This window comes from Melitaea cinxia, chromosome 28 (genome assembly GCF_905220565.1).
Source record: "Melitaea cinxia chromosome 28, ilMelCinx1.1, whole genome shotgun sequence".
Lineage (NCBI taxonomy): Eukaryota > Metazoa > Arthropoda > Insecta > Lepidoptera > Nymphalidae > Melitaea > Melitaea cinxia.
The window spans coordinates 3,238,313-3,260,121 of record NC_059421.1 but is presented as its reverse complement, the minus strand read 5'-3'; the positions used below and the strand labels follow the sequence as shown (position 1 = coordinate 3,260,121).

At 36.7% G+C, this 21,809-nt stretch overlaps 1 protein-coding gene across 1 annotated transcript in view; it reads right to left on the bottom strand.

Annotated features, from left to right (window-relative positions):
* Positions 1-21,809, bottom strand: part of LOC123667501 (dynein axonemal heavy chain 1-like) — a 103,502-nt gene that overhangs the window by 44,537 nt on the left and 37,156 nt on the right. The window contains exons 36-53 of the mRNA XM_045601392.1: positions 20,681-20,859; positions 17,345-17,507; positions 16,005-16,115; positions 15,423-15,514; positions 14,469-14,623; positions 12,812-12,929; positions 12,077-12,280; positions 10,922-11,135; positions 10,254-10,416; positions 9,051-9,169; positions 8,611-8,816; positions 7,688-7,850; positions 7,377-7,537; positions 5,008-5,223; positions 3,847-3,941; positions 2,873-3,011; positions 1,864-2,026; positions 685-854 (exon numbers count right to left, since the gene is read on the bottom strand). Coding sequence (XP_045457348.1) covers positions 685-854; positions 1,864-2,026; positions 2,873-3,011; positions 3,847-3,941; positions 5,008-5,223; positions 7,377-7,537; positions 7,688-7,850; positions 8,611-8,816; positions 9,051-9,169; positions 10,254-10,416; positions 10,922-11,135; positions 12,077-12,280; positions 12,812-12,929; positions 14,469-14,623; positions 15,423-15,514; positions 16,005-16,115; positions 17,345-17,507; positions 20,681-20,859 — 2,831 coding nt within the window. The remainder of the gene's footprint in view (positions 1-684; positions 855-1,863; positions 2,027-2,872; positions 3,012-3,846; positions 3,942-5,007; positions 5,224-7,376; positions 7,538-7,687; positions 7,851-8,610; positions 8,817-9,050; positions 9,170-10,253; positions 10,417-10,921; positions 11,136-12,076; positions 12,281-12,811; positions 12,930-14,468; positions 14,624-15,422; positions 15,515-16,004; positions 16,116-17,344; positions 17,508-20,680; positions 20,860-21,809) is intronic.

The window sequence follows — 21,809 nt, the reverse complement described above, 5'->3', positions numbered from 1 at the left end:
TTTCGCTTGTAGCTTTGAACTTACGTTACGAAATCTTAAGTTACTCCCATCTTTAAATAAAACTGTAATCGATTCAATTTTGTGAACAGACATTTTTCTGGTTTGAATAAAGAAAAAACTCTGCCTTAGTTTTTACTGTTACAACAGATACTTATTTTTTTATGTTTGTCTGTCAGTTTATTTGTTTCAGCATCTTACAAAATCCGCTACGTGGAATTAAATAAACTTTCCACACTTGTGATCCTGGATGTCTTATTAAAAATCTGGTGTAGGTTTAATTCATATATCTTCTAGGAGTGAAATTAACACTCGGTAGATAGACATTATTTTTATTTTATTTTCGGTTTTTTTTTTGGGAGGAACAAGAGCTGAGAAATGCAATGTATAAGATAGTATAGAAATAAAAAGCTATCAATAGTTCCCCTCTGGTAGTGACAAAATAAGGAAGTATAAAAAGAAAAAAATAATAATATACATCAGTTATTATCTTTACTAGACCACTATCGTTATCTCGATAAAGACCAAATTCACACTTAAAAAAAATTGTGTCAAAAACCAATACTTTTACCACCTCTCTCCTTTAACCTTTTTTCTGAATACCTCGCATTCACAACAAATCACACATCAAACGACAACAATTTTATTATATGTATTTCAAACAAGTGTGTAAAAATCTTCATATACCTGAGCATCAGAGAAAAGGAAAACAATCCCTCGATTCTCAGCGCCCGCCTTCATCATGGCCTGCTTGAGGTCGTCCCGCCACTCGCTCTGACCGTACGCTTTCGTTATTTCTATCTGCGTGCACTGAAGTTCGGCCATGTTGGCTGCCAGTCGGGACAGGGATTGGCGACCTGGTTGGTTAATTTACTTGATATAAGCATTTTGCATATTTCTACTCTAGAATATTGTTAAATAAGTAATTCTAATATGAGTTTCAAAAATGTTGGGTTTACTTTTAACCTAGTTTGCAAAGGGCTCGAACACTCGCGGGATGGTGTTAATTGTTTTGGTTGTTTGCATGCACACATATTTGCACCGGTCGGTTGATACGGTCACTAACCCGCCTGCCCAGCGTGGTGACTATGGGCAAAACACCCGAGTTCACGACATTTTTGGCGCGAACTTGTGGAGGCCTATGTCCAGCAGTGGACTCTGATAGGCTGAAATGATGATGATGATGATGATGATGATGATATGATGATGATGATGATGCTGACGATGCTGATGATGGTGATGATGATGATGATGATGACACATATTTGCTCTGACTCCAAAGCCTTACTACAAGCGTAGTTGGTGGTACTACTCGTAGTAGTAACGTACCTAAGTAATTCTGATATGGCTCTAACACTTTCACGGAAAATGTTAGGTTTATTTTTAACTCAGTAATTTTACAAGATCTCCAACCTTCGCAAAAAATGGTTTTGTCTGTTTTGTTACTTTGGATAAAAATTTGTGCTATTCGACTTTGGAGTTAAGTTTCTAACTCATAGTTAGTTAGTCTTTTGTTGAGAGAGTGAAATATTAGAACGGTTATTTTATCTATGGGCATACAAAAAATGACTAGATAACTTTTATATTTCGGTCAAGTTAAATTTTATGGACATTTGTACATAATCTTCTTTGAAGTACACAGACCGAAGTCAGGCAGCAGCGTTTCCGGTACGACAAAGCCAAGAACAGCAGCACACATGAGTTCACGCCATTTTTGGCAGGAACTTGAGGAGGCCTATGTCCAGCCTTGGGCTGCGATAGGCTGATGTATGTGTGTGTACATAAATGTTTACCTCCTCCGCACAATAATTTTTAGCCAAACGAATAAACGAAAATAAAATAAAAAATATTGATATTAAAACTAACCTGAACCTCCCATGCCCAGTAACAAGGCGTTAGCCATCGGCTGCCTCATAATACGAGATAATCGACAGAGATGTCCCACAGCGTCCTCAAACAGAACCAGATCCAGAGGAGCGGTCGACGACAGATTGTACTCGTTGAGGTAGTGAGACAGAACTTCATCGAGCTGGTAGAGAAAATTAATATTTCAGAGTTTCTAATAATAACAAACGTAAATTAACTGAAAATGAACGAAAATTAAAAAATATATAAATACATGATATGTATGCAAATTTACAAACAATTAGATTTCAAATGTAATAAACGAAAAGTTAGCGAAAAAACCTCTACGCATATTATTTTAAAATATCCATCAGATTTAAAGTATTTCATTTGAAAAATAATATAAATGTCCTTATAGTGTCATCTATTATCGCTTCAGCCTGTAATATCCCACTACTGGGCATAGGCCTCTTTCCCCATGTAGGAGAAGGATCAGAGCTTAATCCACCACGCTCCTCCAATGCGGGTTGGCGGATATACCCTACTATGAGTAACAATCGCTATCAGGTGTATATGATAACAAGCGGGACCGACGGCTTAACGTGCTCTCCGAGGCACGGTGGGGAGACCCACAAGGACTGCACAAACACCCAGACCACGGCCATCTGTATGGCCAATACAAATGTTTGTCATGTGCGGGGATCGAACCCGCAACCACCAGCGCAACAGGTACAATCCATAGCTGTGACCGTTGCGCCAACGCGGTCATCTATTATCAGAGAGTAAAATTACATTGGAAGAAATACACTACCTAACTAATAAAATTAACCAAAAGTTACAACCCAAATTAAATATTCACTACTGACTTAAAACATCTAACTCTAAGATTAAAAAAAATCGTTTTTGAGAAATTATTCCGAACATTTAACCGAAATTACGATGAATGAATGACATCAGGGATAAAAATTTCGAAAAAAAAACTAAAAACAATTTTTGTTAAACTACAAGATTACTTTTAAACAAATCAAACCTCTTCCTTATCAGTGATCTCAACATATTTCCTGTCGTCAGCTCCGATATCCATGAAGTCACCAAACAGCATCAGCCTTCCACCGATGACATCAGATGGCTTCTTATTGAATTCAGTACGAATCTTCTTATTCAGTAAACTAGAATTCATATGAACCGCGTATTTTATGCTCTACTCATTCTTTATTTATTTCTTTGCAAAAATATTAATTCACCGATTGCTTTTTAGACCAAGATAACTTCTAATAGTTGCAGTTGAAATTCTCAATTTGATGATATATTCTTATAAATATAACTCGAAAAGTAGTTTTTCAGTAGATCTCAAATAAATTTAAATGAGACCAAATGACACACACCACCTTTCGATTAAATTTTTTTTTTTCTCGAAATCAGTTCACCCAGTCAAAAGTTCTGATGATACAGTCGAATTGAGAACCTCCTCCTTTTTTGGAAGCCAGTTAAAAGGAAATAAAGTGTTTAGGAAATAAGGTGTTAGGTTTAAATATATATATATATATATATATATATATATATATATATATATATATATATATATATATATATATATATATTGTAGACAAAAAAAACCCTATGTCTATATATTCTTATAAATTAATCAATAAAAACATTGCAAATATAGATTTGAAACTACTAACATTATTTAGAAAATGCCAAATTTAAATGTTTCAAGTATTATCAAGAATTTTGTAACATACTTAAACGCCTCGATGTAACTCGTTAATTCAAAAAATGAATATAAAAAAAAAGTCTGAGCAAATTCCTTAACGGCAAATTGGTAGACATTCTGATAATTACTTCCAAACATTTCCTTCGTTCACTCAATCAGGCAAATATTCTGCAATACCAAGATCAAGCAATCGTGGTTTCTGCTCATGGTACGATATAAATCTCATTATACTGCTAGATATACTGCCAGATTGTGTCCTATATGTAGAGTTAAAACTTCAAACGTACTTGACAAACCAAGTTCTATCTTCATCGTTAACGAGTCGGTCTTGGTACACACGCTGGTGTTCGTGGTACCACAGTCTTATTACGTCATTTTCGTCCTGGAACAGAATATAATGTTAGCAGCAGTGTCTCTTTTATTCGTTTCTAATCTTCAATCTTTTTGATACAATTCTGATATACGTACAAAATTATTATATTACTAGCTTCGACTTCGTCTGCGTGGAATAGTAACTTTACATGTTCAACGTGATTCTTTAAATTGGCATAACTTTTTTATTTATGAACCTATTGACTTGAAACAACTATATTAAGCTAAGCTTGCCACGATATATTAGTAAAAACCACATCTAAATCGGATAAGCCGTTTCTGAGACTAGTGCACAATTGCACAGACAAAAAGACAAACAGACAAAAATTCCGACAATCATTGTTTTATGTGCTATTTGCGTTGATAAAGGTCCCAATAATATTTTTTGTCATATATCTTAAATGTAGAGACAGCGAACCGTTACTTTTTAACCAACTTCCAAAAAAGTAGGAGGTTGTCAATTCGACTGTATTTTTTTTATGTATGTTACATCAGAACTTTTGCTCGTGTGGACCGATTTCGGCAATTTTTTTTTAATCGAAAGGTGGTGTGTGCCAATTGGTCCCATTTAAATTTATTTGAGATCTAACAACTACTTTTCGAGCTATATCTAATAATGCGTTTTTACTTGACGCTTTTTTCGTCGACCTACCTTGTATTTTACTGCATAACTTTCTACTGGATGTACCGATTTTGATAATTTTTTTTTATTGGAAAGAGGATATCTCTACTTTGGTATCATGATAAGGAAACCAAGATCTGATGATGAGATACGAGAAATACGAGGGAAACTCTCGAAAATCTGCAATAACTTTTTACTGGGTGTACTGATTTTGATGATTTTTAATTTAATTGAAAGCTGATGTTTATTATATGGTCACATATAAATTTTATCGAGATTTGATAACTACTTTTTGAGTAATCTTTGATAACGCGTAGTTACTTGACTATTTTTTCGTCGATCTACGTTGTATTACTCTTCGATGTAATTGAAGTCGGTTTTTTTTCGTTTGCGAGCAAACACAATTATTTATTATAAGTATTGATTACAAAGCAAAAATATAATATAAAGAAACCTTAACGGCAAGCGGGTCCATCATGAGCATTCCCTGGAACACCTTGCTGAGGTCCCGAAGGTTGAACGTGTAGTGCGACTTGCTGGGCGTCGGCAGCAACTCCTCCACCAACGAGCTGAACACCTCGATGGAACTCTTCAGGAAGGCACCCTCACGGATGGTCACATCTTTGAAGTTGCGAGTCCAAGATTTCAAGATCGTGTTGAAAATCCCATACTGGAATGGATAGAAAATTGATAACGAAGTAATGGAAACTGAAAATAATACTCAATTTTTCAATTCAGGTAGCTTTAGTTTATTTAGTTAAACATGCAGAAAGATGAACAAACAAACTAAAGTATTTAAACATGGCATTTATTATTTAAACATGTTATTATTTTTTTAACCGACTTCCAAAAAAGGAGGAGGTTCTCAATTCGACTGTATTTTTTTTTTTTTTTTTTTTTTTTTTTTTTTTATGTATGTTACATCAGAACTTTTGACCAGGTAGACCGATTTCGACAAATTTTGTTTTAATCGAAAGGTGGTGTGTGCCGATTGGTCCCATTTAAATTTATTTGAGATCTAACAACTACTTTTCGAATTATATCTAATAATGCGTTTTTACTTGACGCTTTTTTCGTCGACCTACGTTGTATTATACCACATAACTTTCTACTGGGTGTACCGATTTTGATAATTCTTTTTTTGTTGGAAAGGGGATATCCCTAGTTTGGTACCATGATAAGGAAACCAGGATCTGATGATGGGATCCCAGAGAAATCGAGAGAAACTCTTGAAAATCCGCAATAACTTTTTACTGGGTGTATCGATTTTGATAATTTTTACTTTAATCGAAAGCTGATGTTTATCATGTGGTCACATATAAATTTTATCGAGATCTGATAACTACTTTTTGATTAATCTTTGATAACGCGTATTTACTTGACATTATTTTCGTCACCTTACGTTGTATTATACCTCATAACTTTTTACTGGGTGCACCGATTTTGACGTTTCTTATATAAATTAAAAGCTACTATTCGTCACGTGGTCCCATTCAAATTTAATTGAGATTTGATTCGTAATTTGTGAGTTATATCTAATATTGCGTATTTACTTGACGGTTTTTTCGTCACCCTACGTTGTATTATACGTTATATCTTTTTACTGGGTGCACTGATTTTGATCTTTTTTGTATAAATAAAAAGCTAATACTTGTCATGTCGTCCGTTTTAAATATGATTGAGATATAATGAGCAATTTTTGAGTAATCTTTGATGACACGTATTTACATGACGATGTTAAGACGACTGTGGTCATGTTCAATACTTTGCCACAACGCCATCTATCAAAATGTTATGAAATTACTTCGTTCACTATCGATTAAATTACAATATTCCACTAGAGTAGAGAGTAGCAGTTTATTCGTTATAAATATATTTGAGCTTTTAATTTTTGAGTTATCGCTAATACTGGGTATTTACTTGGCTATTTTACGTCGACCAACGTTATATTAACCTCATTACTATTTTACTGGGTGGACCGATATCGATGATTCTTTTTTTAATCGATAGGTGGTGCTTGTCATTTGGTCCCATTTAAATATAATTAAGATTTGACTCGAACTTTTTGAGCTATATCTGATATGGCGTATTTACTTGACTGTTTTTGGAGTTTTCTCCTTAAGAATCGATTTTCATTTAAGGCCCCGGAATGAAAAAATTGAACAGTAAAATCTACTGAACGAATGACCTTGTTAGAGATGGCGTTCAGACGTTTTCTAATAACGCAATTAGGTTCCGATAGATGGCGTTATTGCATTCATTTATTTACAATTTGATATAGTAATAATATATTTCTTAGACTAGTAAGCCTTTTTGTGCCTATTTAGACAGTTGATCTGAAGGGGTAAACTCCAGTCGTGCATCGGAGCTGTGTGAAAACATGAACATTACATATTTTTAATAAAAAAGACATAAACCGTAATTCAATATAAATCCGCTTCAACTAAAAAACCCGCCGTAATAAGCGATGTCAGCGCTTCGCGCGAATCGACGACGGGCCTTTTATGAAATTTCTGCCTACAATCGCTAACAAAATGTTAGAAATAACAGTAGAACATTATATAATTCTACAATTTTATAATGTCGCGTTATATGGAATACGAACAAAGTATTACTATTTTTTCGTCGATCTACGTTGTATTACTCTTCGATGTAATTGAAGTCGGTTTTTTTTTCGTTTGCGAGCAAACAAAATTATTTATTAATTGTAATTTCTGGGCTGTCTAAATTTAAAAAGACCACCGATGCGTTACTATGCCAAATATATGTATTTTTGTTACTTCCTTATTTGAGATTCAAAGACAATAATAAATATACGCTTACCTTGCTGTTGTATTCCATCTCCGTGAAGGATATGGTGTGAAAGTGCCTCATAAGGCGCATGGTGACAGGGTTCCGTCCCCCACCCGGAGGCCCCATGGCGGCCACCATGCCCACATCAATGAGCGTCTTGAACTCGCCGATGTTGGTGCGGTCGTACCAACCTTCAAATTTAGTTATCTTCAAACAATTTAATTTCTAAGTTCTAAAGATTGATTATCATAACTGTGTTTTTTTAGGATCTGATTCTGGCATTGCTCTATTTATTATAAAATACCTTGTAATGTATACAATTGTAATTTTAAAGTAATAACCAGAGAAATCCATAAATTGTCTTAGAAGTTCGATGGGCGGTTGGGCGCCGTAAACTTCCAAAGCGGGCATATTGAGGTCGTCTATAAAGAACACTTGTCTCTTCGTTGGAGGCGGACCAAACACTCCTCGGCGACGTCGCTCCAATTTACTGTCTATTACGTCCTGATCAAATACATCGTAATAAACGTGTTAAAATATTATTTAATTACTATAAAAGTTATGCTTTATGATTTTTTCATGAATATTGGGGAGAAACTTTTATTTCTTATTTCATCATCATCATCATCATTCCAGCCTATTGCAGTCCACTGCTGGACATAGGCCTCCACAAGTTTACGGCAAAAATAACGTGAACTCATGTGTGTTGCCCATAATCACCACGCTGGGCAGGCGGGTTGGTGACCGCAGGGCTGGCTTTGTCGCACCGAAGACGCTGCTGCCCGTCTTCGGCCTGTGTGTTTCAAGGCCAGTATTTGGATGGTTATTCCGCTATCAGTCGATTTTTAAATTCCAAGGTGGTAGTGGAACTGTGTTATCCCTTATTCACCTCTTACGACACCCACGGGAAGAGAGGGGGAGTATATTTCTTATTTAACAATATAAAATTACTGATAACATATACAAGACAGCGAATTCAATCTTATGACAAAATCAAAATTCTCCTGTCACTATGTTAGTTACAATACTTCTCCGAAACGCCTGGACCGATTTTTATGAAATTTTGTGTGCATATCAGGTAGGTCTGAGAATCAGCCAACGTCTATTTTTCATACCCCTAAGTTATAAGGGGAGGGGGGATGAAGGGGATTAATATATGGCAAAACAACGTTTGCGCGGTCAGCTAGAAGTAATATAAAACATTTGGAAGACTCAAATGTGTAATGTGTGTTTCAATGTGTATCGTCATAACATCAAAAAGTACCTGAGTTTGATTAGCAGAAGTCCTCGCCGAAAAAACCAAAAATTCACAAATAAACTTCTTATGCAGCCCTCGAGATAGCTTTGATGTAATAGTGACAGTCTTCCCAGTCCCAGTGGGTCCGACGCAGAGCACGTGGTTGTAGTTGGTAATTTTGTAGCCGAGCAGAGCCGCGCTGCGGACGTTGTCTAGCGTCGGGACTTCGATGTCTGAGAGATGAGCGAGTTAGTTAGTAAGTTAGTGAGTTGGGGAGGTAGTGCGGAAATGAGTAAGTAACAAACTCCTTTAATGTGCACTTGGCCGACGGTAACAACTTAACATTTCTTTCTCAACATTAATTTATCCTTATATATATAAAGGGCACATAAAGGGCATATAAAGGGCATTTAACGGACCTCTCTACAATATATATATATATTGTAGAGAGGTCCGTAAAACATTACCTGCATACTGCCACTCAGGATCAACTTCATATTCTTCAAGATTAGCCATCCAGTTGTACCAGTAGGGGTTGGCTGGCTCGCCATCATCCGTGGGGTCGGTGAAACCACCATCGTGTAAACTAATTAGTTTTTAAAATTTAAAAAAAAAATATCTTTAACATAGACACACTGTTATCTGTTCCTATGGTAAAAAGTCATAGGTAACTGATATAGCTACATTTTTGTCGATCTATATTACACCTAGATTCGGGTTAGGTATCGAACCCAAAACACCCGAAGCAGAAAGCATTGCCACTGAAACTGCGCCAACGTACTGGTCAAGTCAGTGTTATTTTATTACGCTTCAGCCTGTAATATCCCACTACTGGGCATAGGCCTCTTTCCCCATGTAGGAGAAGGATCAGAGCTTAATCCACCACGCTGCTCCAATGCGGGTTGGCGGATATATTCCCTACTATGAGTAACGATCGCTATCAGGTGGACATGACAACAACCGGGACCGACGGCTTAACGTGCTCTCCGAGACACGGTGGGGAGACCCACAAGGACTGCACAAACACCCAGACCACGGCAAACACTTGTATGACCAATACAAATGTTTGTCATGTGCGGGGATCGAACCCGCAACGGCCAGCGCAACAAGTACAATCCATAGCTGTAACCGTTGCGCCAACGCGGCGTTTATTTTAATACTTTAATGTATTTGTAATAAATAAATGTAACAGCTCATTGTCTTGGTAGGCTTTAGTATGCTTAGTAGATTGGACATAGTAAGAGGTACAGATAGAAGTTTTGAATTTGGAAATAACCCATATTTATGAATTTCAAATACTACAAAGTTTATTCGTCAATATATCAGCAAAATATGTAAAAAAGTTTCCTTAAATTCCTTAGAAAGTCTCACTCCTCTATTACCTCAAGCAAGATCTGGGCATAATCCGGTTCACTATGTTAAAAAGCATTTCAAATATTGCGATAAAAATAAATTAAGAGTAGAGAAAAGAGAGGTTTTTTTCTATTTAGTTTTAACATATAGTAGTGCTTTGTTCCTTTGGCACGGTTTCTTAGAATGTGTCGTATCTATAGTGGAGATATCCTGGTTTAACAATCATCCATTACCTGAGGTAACCGCATACTTCAGGCGGTCTGCAATATTATTATCCGCCCCAGTAGTACCAATTTCAAAAATTATCAAACGCTTACGTGTAATCATAAACTCTGCCTTCTTTAGGGAACGGTGGCTTAGCATCGTTCTCCTGCATGAGATTCCGCATAAAGTCTGAGAACACAGCGCGTCCGTTGTGGTCGCAAGTGGCTCCGACCGACCATATCACTGACCATATCACCCAACACGGCGCTAGTTTCGCTACAGACCAAGATAGTGCAGTTATAATAGGCTTAAATTATTTTGATAATGCTACAGTACACTTTATAAAATATAAATAAGTAATTACAGGAAACATAAGTGATGAAGAAGTAAGAATAGATGAAGTGTGTATTAAGTTTTCTAAAAATGTTTGTAGAAGCGATAATGGTATTTTGTTAAAGCCATTTCATTAAGTTAACGAATAAATATATGGGAAAAATTAATTCCAAATAAAACTCTTAACACTAAATAAATCTCAGTAGTACATAATTCCTATGTCAGGGATTTAGGAACACACATATCGCTTATAATTGCCCAGAAAACTACAAATATCTGCATGAACTGTTCAAATATTTGCCAACGCACTTTGGAAATATTGTAACCAATGTACCAATATGTCATCAAATGGAAACAAAAGAACAACTTTTCAATGTAAAGATGTGAAACTTTTTATGGAATGGAATAAAAAAATAATTGATGGGGTCTTGAAAAAATGAACACTAACGCATCATCGCTATAAATGCGGCCCCTGGTGGCGGTCTGTCGTCTTTACCGGTGAGCGGTCTTAATCTATAGTCTAGAAGTTCTAGAAACTTTAGCACTAGGGCTGAATCTATTGAAGTCACGATTTCATTTAACGAAGATCGTAAAAGTGTTAGTGCTGGATACAAATATGTTGTTATGAGTTTTGGAAGAATTTTTCGTATATTATCAGCTATCTGAAAGTTAAGATTATAATATCATTTTATTATTTTTCAACAATTTACTGATAGTTTTTACTGTCAATAAATTATTTAATATCTACTAAGAAAAAATATTTTTTGTAAAAATTTAAATTTAAGCACTTTTTGTACACTGCTAAATAATTATTAATGATTCTTCGAAACTTTTTAAAAAATTAAACTGTTGATATATATTTTTTTTTAAATCTCACTACCTACAAATTAATTTCTTTATAATGTTTTAATTTTACTACAAGCACACTACAAAAACACATGTACACGAACTTGCCCAATTAATTCAACCCAAATATTTATATTTAGTATATTAAATGTGGACAAATTCGCAGAAGGTAAATTACTCAACGCACCCAGAGATGAACTGTGACACAAACATACTTAGGAACGAGTATACGCACACAGACACGAATCCTACACACACTTAAACCCCACGCAAAGTATTTCTATTTCCTACTAATACTATAAATCAAAGTTTTTGAGGATTGATAAATATTTGAAGATTACGTGGGTGGAACTCCTAGACAAAGACAGTAGTATAATAAACTAGCTGACCCGGCAAACGTTGTTATGCCATATATGTTATTAACCCCTTAGACGTTGGCCGATTCTCAGACCTACCTAACATACAAACAAAATTTCGTTAAAATCGGTCCAGCCATTTCGGAGGAGTTTGGCAACAAGCACCGTGACAGGAAAATTTTCTATATTAGATGTAAATAGAATAACTGAAAGTAAATTAATCTTCATCCAAGCATTAACAAGTGATTGGAGACCTGCACTCACGCACACAGAGACACATATGGACACAAATATTCATACGTACAAGCACAAACACACTGATATGTAAACCACACACACCCAAACATCTCACTATGAATTTCTATACTACAATAAATAAATGTAAATACATATATACTTACAGAAGGTAAATTACTCTTCATCCAAGCATTGACAAGCGGTGGAAGACCTACAACCTGAGTGTCGAGATACACCATGCCACATCGCGACACAGTGGCGGGTGAGGCCACCGCTAGATCCGCTACTTCGAATATCATTCTCTGTCTATCTGTCAGTTTCATTATTTCACCGCTTGATAGACAGAGCTTTTTATTGTCATCCAATACCTAAAAATAGGGTAAATTTAGTGAGAAAACTGAGTTTGAATTATTTTGTGAATATTTTTGTGGCTTTGAACTTTTTTATTTATTTATTAGGTTAGCCAACAGTTGTTGACACCGATTCATAAATATTTAGCATTGAGAAATAATACATCACACACAAATGCAACAACCACTTATAGGCTAGTTGTGTGGTTACGACAGTAAGAATATAGCCCTCTCTTCCTGTGGGTGTCGTAAGAGGCGACTAAGGGATAACACAGTTCCGCTACCACCTCGGAACTTAAAATGCCGGCCGGTGGCGGGATAACCATCCAACTGCTGGCTTTGAAATACACAGGCCGAAGACGGGCAGCAGCGTCTTCGGTGCGACAAAGCCAGTACTGCGGTCAACAACCCGCCTGCCCAGCGTGGTGACTATGGGCAAAACACCCGAGTTCACGACATTTTTGGCACGAACTTGTGGAGGCCTACCACCATTGGACTGCATCAGGCTGAAGTGATGAACAGTAATATAATTAAAAGGAAAAATCATACGGTGTTCATATTCTCGATCCATACTGCATCCACTGGCCCGTCAAAGACGTACCAGCGCTTGTCCATATCTTCCACCGCTATACCAGCTCGTACTAAACTTGACAGAATACCATCAGTCCTATGTGTAGCATTATATAGTTGTTCTTTAAAACAATAGAAATTGACAACAAAATAAAATATTTGTTTTAGTCCAATTTTTTTTATAACAGTATGGTGATAAACAAGAGTTCAGATGCCTGATGGTAAGCGGTTACCGTCAACTATTGTAGTCTGCAACACTGTAGCGCAACAAAAAAATTTACACTTACGCTTCAGTTTGTAATATCCCACTGCTGGGCATAGGCCTCTTTCCGTATGTAGGAGAAGAATCAGAGCTTAATCCACCACGCTGCTCCAATGCGGGTTGGCGTAATATTCCCTACTATAAGTAAAGATCGCTATCAGGTGTACAGGTTAACAATTGGGACCGACGGCTAACGTGCTCTCGGTGGGGAGACCCACAAGGATTACACAAACACTCAGACCACGGCAAACATATGTATGGCCGATACAAATGTTTGTCATGTGCGGAGATCGAACCCGCAATCGCCAGCGCAATAGCCACAAACCAGTGCTGTCACCGTTGCACCAACGCGTCGTCTGCAGATTATGGTATAAAATATTTCTAGATTAGGTAACCTGCTTAGTGTAGAAAGTTTTAGACTATATAACATTAGGCCTCGAATCTGTAAGTATGAAAACTAGCTAACCCCGCAAACGTTTCTTTGCCATATATGTTACTAACCCGCTTAATCCCCCCCCTTTACCTTAGGGGTATGAAAAATAGATGTTGGCCGATTCTCAGACCTACCCGATATGCCCACAAAATTTTATTAAAATCGGTAGAGCCGTTTCGGAGGAGTTCAATGTTTAACACCATGACACGAGAATTTTATATATTAGAGATACTTTTTCCAACTTAACTAAAATGTATCAATACACAATTCGAACTTTTTGAAGTTGTTCTTCTTTTTGCGCGTTAGGGAAAAATGATAAGAGTAAATAATTACGACGCGCGCACACAACGTTACAAAAAACCGACACCCTGAAGTTAGATAGTCAACGAAGAATAAGTTAGCAACGCGAAGTTAGCTAGCCAATGAAGTATAACTTCTTACGTGCGTGCATAAGTACATACATACTTTTTTTTTCGTACAGTTTTTAATAACCAACAAACCAACTGATAAACTAATTCACTTCCATTACACCGTAAGGTTAATACGTTTCAAACATCGATTCTACTCAACATCGCTTTGATATATTTCAAGCTATCAAATAATAATGGAATATGAAAGTAATATAAAATATGTAACGTACTGTAATATATAAAAATAATCATAAAAACTAACTGTTCTAAATTTAAATTTTAACTAACAAAACTAAAAAACAAATCTAAACCCCATTATTATCTATGAGAAACAATGGCTATAATGTCACCACTAATTAGTACATTTATTTATTTCGTACAAATAAAAATATACATCTAATAACAATTTATCTAATTTTCAGTTTTTTAATTTTAATTACATTTTACATTTTATTACGAAAACCATAAAACACACCTACAATTCTTACCTACCCTACTGTTATCTAACAGAAACAACGGCTAAAACGTCACCATTCGTGAGTTTGCAAATCAAATTCCCCATAGAGCTGACCCATGGTGATAGACTTGGGGTTGACCACAAAGGTGTGGACGGGGGTGAAAGGGAACCCGTCGGGGGCCAGCTTGCCCTTTATCGCTGTCAGAGCGTCTCGGAGGAATTCGTAACACTGTATTGTATAATTAACTCATTTTAATAAACATCCCTTTCGTATATTATTAAAATAATTTATAAACATTTAAGTTATGTATCTCTATCACGCAGTTCGGACGGTTTAGAAATTTTAAAATTATTTGGTCAGAAATATAAAAAAAAAAATTACATAGAATAATATGGTGATGATAGGTAAAAGTATTAAATTAATCCGCATAATATACTAAATACAAAGTTTTGTTAATGTCTATAATTTCTTAATTTCTCCCGATCTTGCGTCTAAACTACATTTTCTATTTGACTGATTTTTTTTTTATATCACTAGTTCGACAAACAAGCGTACGGCTCACCTGATGGTAAGCGATTACCGTAGCTTATAGACGCCTGCAACACCAGAAGCATCGCAAGCGCGTTGCCGACCCAATCCCCAATCCCCCCCAGGACTAGTTAGAGAGTTTTTTGTATATAATTTCTTTCGCTTGTATATTATTAACCTGTATTAGCGGACCTCCTAGCCTTACTAGGCAGTCAAACGACTGTCGATTTGTAGTTCTAATGATAAATCACCTGTGCTATTATATGCATGTTTAACAAAAGGCATGGCCATTTCGAATTCGTGGATGTTAATTTAAAAAAAATTAATATGTAACCTTCTTTACATGTAATTAATTATCCGTAACCATATTTACTTATTACGCTAGTAGTCGCAGATAATGCTAAATGTTTGATGACTTAAGTTTTAAAAATAACCAGTTTGCTAACACAGACAAAATATGTCAGTCATACGTTCGTTTACGACATTATAGAAAAATTACCTTGGTTTTCCCAACACCGGCCGGCCCGACCAACATTAAGCCGTGTCTGACCACCGTTGTCTCATACAACTGAATTATTTTGAATATGAATGCTGAAATATATTTATATCTTTTAATTTCTTTAATATATTTTTAAAGTAATACTTCTTTAAGCACGCTTGACTTGGGGAGTAAGCTGGTGAATTCGTGACGAGAGCGTTACGAAAAGTGTGATCGGGCGAGGCAAACGGATCAAGAGAGAGAGGTGCGAGCTCACATTTGCTTTCTCTCTTTCTCTCATAGCCAGTTACGTTTCGTATATCTGCAATACAATGCAGACCTATTGTGCAGGTGCTAAAGAAGTTTAACTTCAGTCGTGCGGTCTAAAGCACAGCGTAGTTGGATTAATTAGGCTATCAAAACATTAAATTAAAAATTCGTGTAAGACTTTTTGCACGCTTATTCAAGGCGGCCATCAATATGTGCTTAGAATTATCAATATCAATCCACCAACTAATGTAAACACCAACCACCAATAATTGTAAATTACGCAATATTATAATTATTACATAATAATATATTAATAATTTAGATAATACGCACTGTAAAGATCGTCATAACCCTTCTTGATAAGCATGTTTCTAATAGACTGCTCCATTATACCATAGTCAACTACCGGGATTTCCACGCGTGGAAAGAGATCTGATATTATACCTGAATCATGACAAAACAACATTTACTACTGCATAGCAAGTAACTATGGAGTGTGCCATCAATTACTTACAAATTTAAAAAAAAAAAAACTTTTAAGAAATATAAAATTCCTTCCCTGCCAGTAACGTAGCGCAAATTTTATTTCCAATTTTGACCGAAAATTGGCACTAATCGTTACTTATTGAAAGTTTAAGTAAAATACTAGTGCTTCGAATGGAACATATATATGTACATACATCGACGTGATAACTCAGAATAGTTTTCGAACCTAGCTGAGTAGTGTAATTTTCATTTTAATTTGGATCTATGAGAGAAAATTGGATAAGAAACTAACAGGAAATTTATGTTTTAAAATGTTGCATTCTGTCTCCAACATCCCACTGCTGGGCATAGGCTTTCTCCATTTATTAGGATTGGAGCTTAATCCACCTCGCTGCTCCACTGCTCTTTGGCAGATATGTTCCCGACTCTGAATAACGATCGAATCAGGTATTTAAGATAACAACCGGAACCAACAGCTTAACGTGCTCTCTAAGACACGACGAGTAAAACCACAAAGACTAACAACCAGACCGGAAAAAATATTTGTATAACAAATATCCATCCCGAGCGGGATCCAACCCGCAAACTGTCGGTGTTTTAGGCGACTTCTCGCGCCACTAAACCACAGCGGTTTTTTTTAAATCTCAAAATTTTACTGAACAAATTGCACTGCCCCTTTCTTATGCCACCCGAGGCAATGCCCTCTCCCCACCCCTACGCTACTCCAATATTCCTAGCGCATAAGATATTCTGAAAAATGTTCTTTTTCCAAAGCGCTTTATCGGTTTTCAAGTAGCAGGACTATTATTAAATATACGCTCATCGTCCTTATTAAAAACATCAAGAAGTTTAATAAAATTACACTCTAAGGACCTGTTTCACTAGCTGTGGATATTTGATCGATGACAATACAAATAGACTTTGACAGCTGTAAGTAGAATAGGCAATTTAGAACCGTTTTTCCTTCATTAATAAACTACAACTTAAAGATTAATATATGTGAATAGAAATATCTTATAAATATAGTAAAATTCAATGGTAATAAAGAATAACGAATCAAACACTTTTAAATGTCGGATACCGTCATCTGTCAAATAGCGTTATACAAAATGGTGAAACTGGCCCTAACTTATGGCAAAATTATTTACAAATCAAATTGGTTTTATTTGAATCTAACATTTACTAACCATTGAACAAAACTAGATCATCAGCAAGAAACTTAGGTACATTAACATCACGTAAAGCTCGCAGAACTATTTGTCTTTCATCACCGTCTGGCATCTGGCGTATTAGATTACCAGCGACCAGTATCACTGTCTTCACAGCTCTCATACCGAAATCATAATGTTCCTGATAAGTGGTGGAAAATAATTTCATTTATTCATATGTTTAATTTCGATATTAACCAACTTCAAAAAAGGAGGTTTCTTAATTCGACCGTATATTTTTTTATGTGTTCGCGGACAACTTTTTCGTTTGTGAACCGATTTTGATGATTCTTTTTTTGTTGGAAAGAAGATATTCCAAGAGTGACACCGTGATGAGTAAACTAGGATCTGATCATGGCATCTCAGAGAAGTGTAGGGGAACCTTCGAAAATCGACTAGTGTGTTTGTTCATTTTTTTCGTCTACTTACGTTGTATTACTTGTCGATGTAATTGAAGTCGGTTTTTCTCGTTTGTTAGCAAACACAATTATTGTAAAGAAAAAGGAGACTACGTGATGGAAAGAATGATAAGTGTTATGATGAAGATGGTTTAAGAATTTAGCAACAGTTGCGTAGATTTTACGAAACTGATATGACATGAGAAGAGATAATGTTAGGGGAGAGAGGAAAATATATATTAAGAGAATAAAAGAGGCAAACGTTTATTTGCTAATCCTTTAAATGATGATACTGGTTACTTTTTTTTTTATTTAAATTTTAACATCCATAGGCTCTCTAAGTATTGAGGCGTATTATTTTCAACATTGCATTCGAATTACGAACTAAAGCTTATTTTCTCTATTTCGATGGTGAGTCCAAAACTGACCGTGAGAGATATATATAATTATATAATAATAATAATTAGAATAATTATTAGAATTAAATTAAATAACAATAACTAGAATAATCACTTACGACTATGGTTTTTTTTTTTTTTTTGTTTGTTTTCTACATGCTCCATTAATTTTATAATGCACTACATGCTTTATAATTTACATTGTGTGATTTACATTGTTAATTTACCGCATTGTCGACGGCCACTCTCATTTTTCTAAACCAGCGCCCGCCGCCAGTGTCGCGAGCACATCCTCAATAACATTCGCATCCCTATTATGGATCGCCATTTTGAGGCTGTGCTCGAGAATTTGCCTACGGTTAGCCTCCACCGCCCTTCTGACGAAGTAGCCAATTGCGTCGTCCTTGTCGTCGGTGTAATAGACACAGGTGTTAGTGTGTCTAGTCACCGCGACCACCGCGTGCGAGACACTATCATGGATTCGAAGCCTCTCCGCCCTCGTCTGGATAACAATGACGTTTTCACTCGTCTGTCCCTGCGCCTCATGAATGGTCAGGATTCTCGACCCCTCCCCAACTCCGTATCCCCGACCTATCAACGCCTTCTTCTCCTCTTGCGTGAAAGTCAGGTACAGGGTCCGGTCCTGTTCTGCTGGTATTCGTGAGTCGGTGAATCCTTCCATGCGCAACGAGTGGATGATCGGGCTCGAGCTGTAGATCCCGTTGTACACCTCACTGATGGCGAAAGCAACATCTTTTGGGTTTCGATGCGTGCAGGACAGCTCGCATGAGATACCTACTGTCAGGTAAGGTCTACTGTACCGCATCTCGAACAGGTTTTCCCTGTCGATGTACGGCAGCTGGTTTACGTCTCCGATGAGGACCACCTCTTCTGCTGCCGATAGCCGGGCAGCCATGACTATGGCTCCGAAATGGTTCATAAGGGCTTCGTCTACCGTTAATCGGCTTATCTTAACGCCCTCACGAAAACCATTTGCCAGTATGGACGCCATTGTGCGCACCTTCGTTTTGACCTTATTGCCATAGCGGTGCGCCAACTTCTCTTTAAGATCTTTCGCTGCCTCGATCGTGGTTGTGACTACGACTTCGCCGTCCTCATCGAAGTTCCTGACTATGTGAGCTGTTTTGCCGCATCCGGGTACCCCGTTTGTCCATCTCAGTTGCGGTAGCCTCCAAGCCCCGAAAGCGCCTTCGGCGTCCGGGTCACATGATGGTTTTAGCCATCCCGAGCACCCTATCACCCAGCATCACTCTCGTGCACTTGGCCACCGCCACCAACGGGTCCTCTTTCGGTGTGTGAAAGGTCTGAATCTCGTCGTTCTGCCCCTCGTCCTCGACTGCGTCCACGAAGCCTGACGTGATGTTGTATGCAGCCATATATCTTCCCGACATGTTGCCCTTGAGGACTTGCCGGGTGTCGTTATTATAAATGGCTGCTTCGGCTTCTTCGAGTTCCACCTCCAGCAACTTTTCATGGTTGTACTGGTAGGTCTGCATGATTTTCTTGCATATGGCCAGGCTTACCTCGCGGTTAGCATTTGTTATGGCCAGGAACTCGATCAGCGCATTTTCCGCATGCTGTAGTGGTGTGGATGCTGGTCGAAGTCTGGGTGGTGTTACTTGCCCCATGTCGGCCCTCGTTCGAGTGGCTGATGGTGCTTGAGAGTACCTCGGACTTTCGTCCTTGGTAAATCTGCTTATTGCTTTCATTTGCAGCTCACTCGTTTCCGCCAATTTTGGGGAAAGGTGGGACAGTCGTTTACCTCTTTTGGGGGAGATGGTAGCCTGGACGAACTTTGCTATCGCCATCAGTCGGGGCTTCGCCTTTTGAGTATTATCTTCGGGGTCGCGTCGTCCCTCCATTTTCTTTTTTGCCTCAGCCTTTTGTTGCAGTCGCTCCGAGCCACTGAGAGCAGTCTCCTCGAGAGTTGGCCATACAGGGGGTGAAAGTGGTTGTGATCTGAGCTTTAAGTAACCCAGATCCTCCCCCCTGTCCTCATAGGCTGGTTACTGGCTGGATACTGGTTACTGTATATCAGTTACGAGTGATCCAATTCATTTTTATTACTCTAAATGTATCGATTATTTTTTTTAAAGAAAATGTTACAGTGGGTAAGTTAATTAAGATATAAGTTTATACGTAAACTAAGTAGGATAAATCTAACTCGTTTTAGAATTTATTATCTTCGTTATCTCGTCAAAAACTTTACGCTTGCATATTAAGCGTTAAGGGAAATAATATGCAGTATATTCCAGTGTATGGTAATTTGTAAGGAATGGAAAAAATTATAAAAATATATTTTTAGTTTATATATTTAAAAAAGTAAAGTTCGACACCCTGTAATTTTTAATTAATTTATTAAAACTTACTTTAAAACTAATAAATATCAAATCACCAAGTCAACTATCAAATTATGAAATAAATAGCGCCATCTATTTTTCTTTTACGAACTAAAATAACATCTATATTAACTACTTTAATCATTTTATTAAACTCACCTGTGAAGACAGTTGTTCAGAACTCAATCTAAAGGTTGTAGTTATTTTACCAGCTAATATCTTCGCTTCGTAAAAACCGTATGAGAATAATGATATTTCCGCAATAAGGGCGTAATCCGGTACCATCATGGCAATTGGTCGGAAAAGCGCCTTTAAATTATCGGGTAGTTCCGTTCGACCTGAATAGTATAAAGTATATTACGAATACAATTGTATATCATAAGAAAATTAAAAAATAAACACCTCACATTCAAAAGCCCGCAATTTGTTATGAATTCTTTGTCAAAGGTCCAGAAACATACACAACACAATCCCCAACACTCAGACCGTGACAAATCTGCTTTGCCTTTACAAATATTTGTCTTATTCGATAATCAAATACGCAACTACTACCGCATCAGCCCCTTGCCGTGGCTACTAACGCATCTTAAATCTATATTAATATTATAAAGAGGTAAAATTTCTAACTTTGTTTGCTTTTAGGGGGTAATCTTCGCAAATACTGATCCGATCATGAAAATTTTTTCATTACCAGAAAGCTACACTATTCAGGAGTGATATAAGCTAACTTTTATTGTTATTGAACAAAAAATTTAGTGAAAAATAATAGTAAAAAAAATATATTGCGGAAGACAACATAATTTAAAAAACTAGTTTAAACCTAATTAAATATTCGAAATTACAAATATTATATAAAGATTAGTAACATGCTAAAATTAGCAAAAAATAATAATATTACAACAACAAAAAAAATAGTAGATTATTAACCAAGGCGATAAAGCAGTGTCTTCTGCCGCGGGTGACGATTTAAATCGCGAGCGTAACGAAGGACTCGATGTTTACTCTCGAGCGTAGCGAGGGATTTAAGTTCACCCAAGAGTAAGACAGCTTTATCACTGAGAAAAATACTCTATTTTCGTACCATTTGCGAAAAAATTAACCACTGTCACTGTCGCTTTGATTTAACATCGTAACATATTTTTAGAACATTAACTTATTTATAAAAATAAATTAAAATAAACTTAACGTTTATGTATTTGAAGAAAACAAAAACGCGGCAAATTCCTAGACTAATATTTTTTTGTCGGAAAAGCAAAAGCATCAAGCTCATACGGCCTCGTCGGTTTTC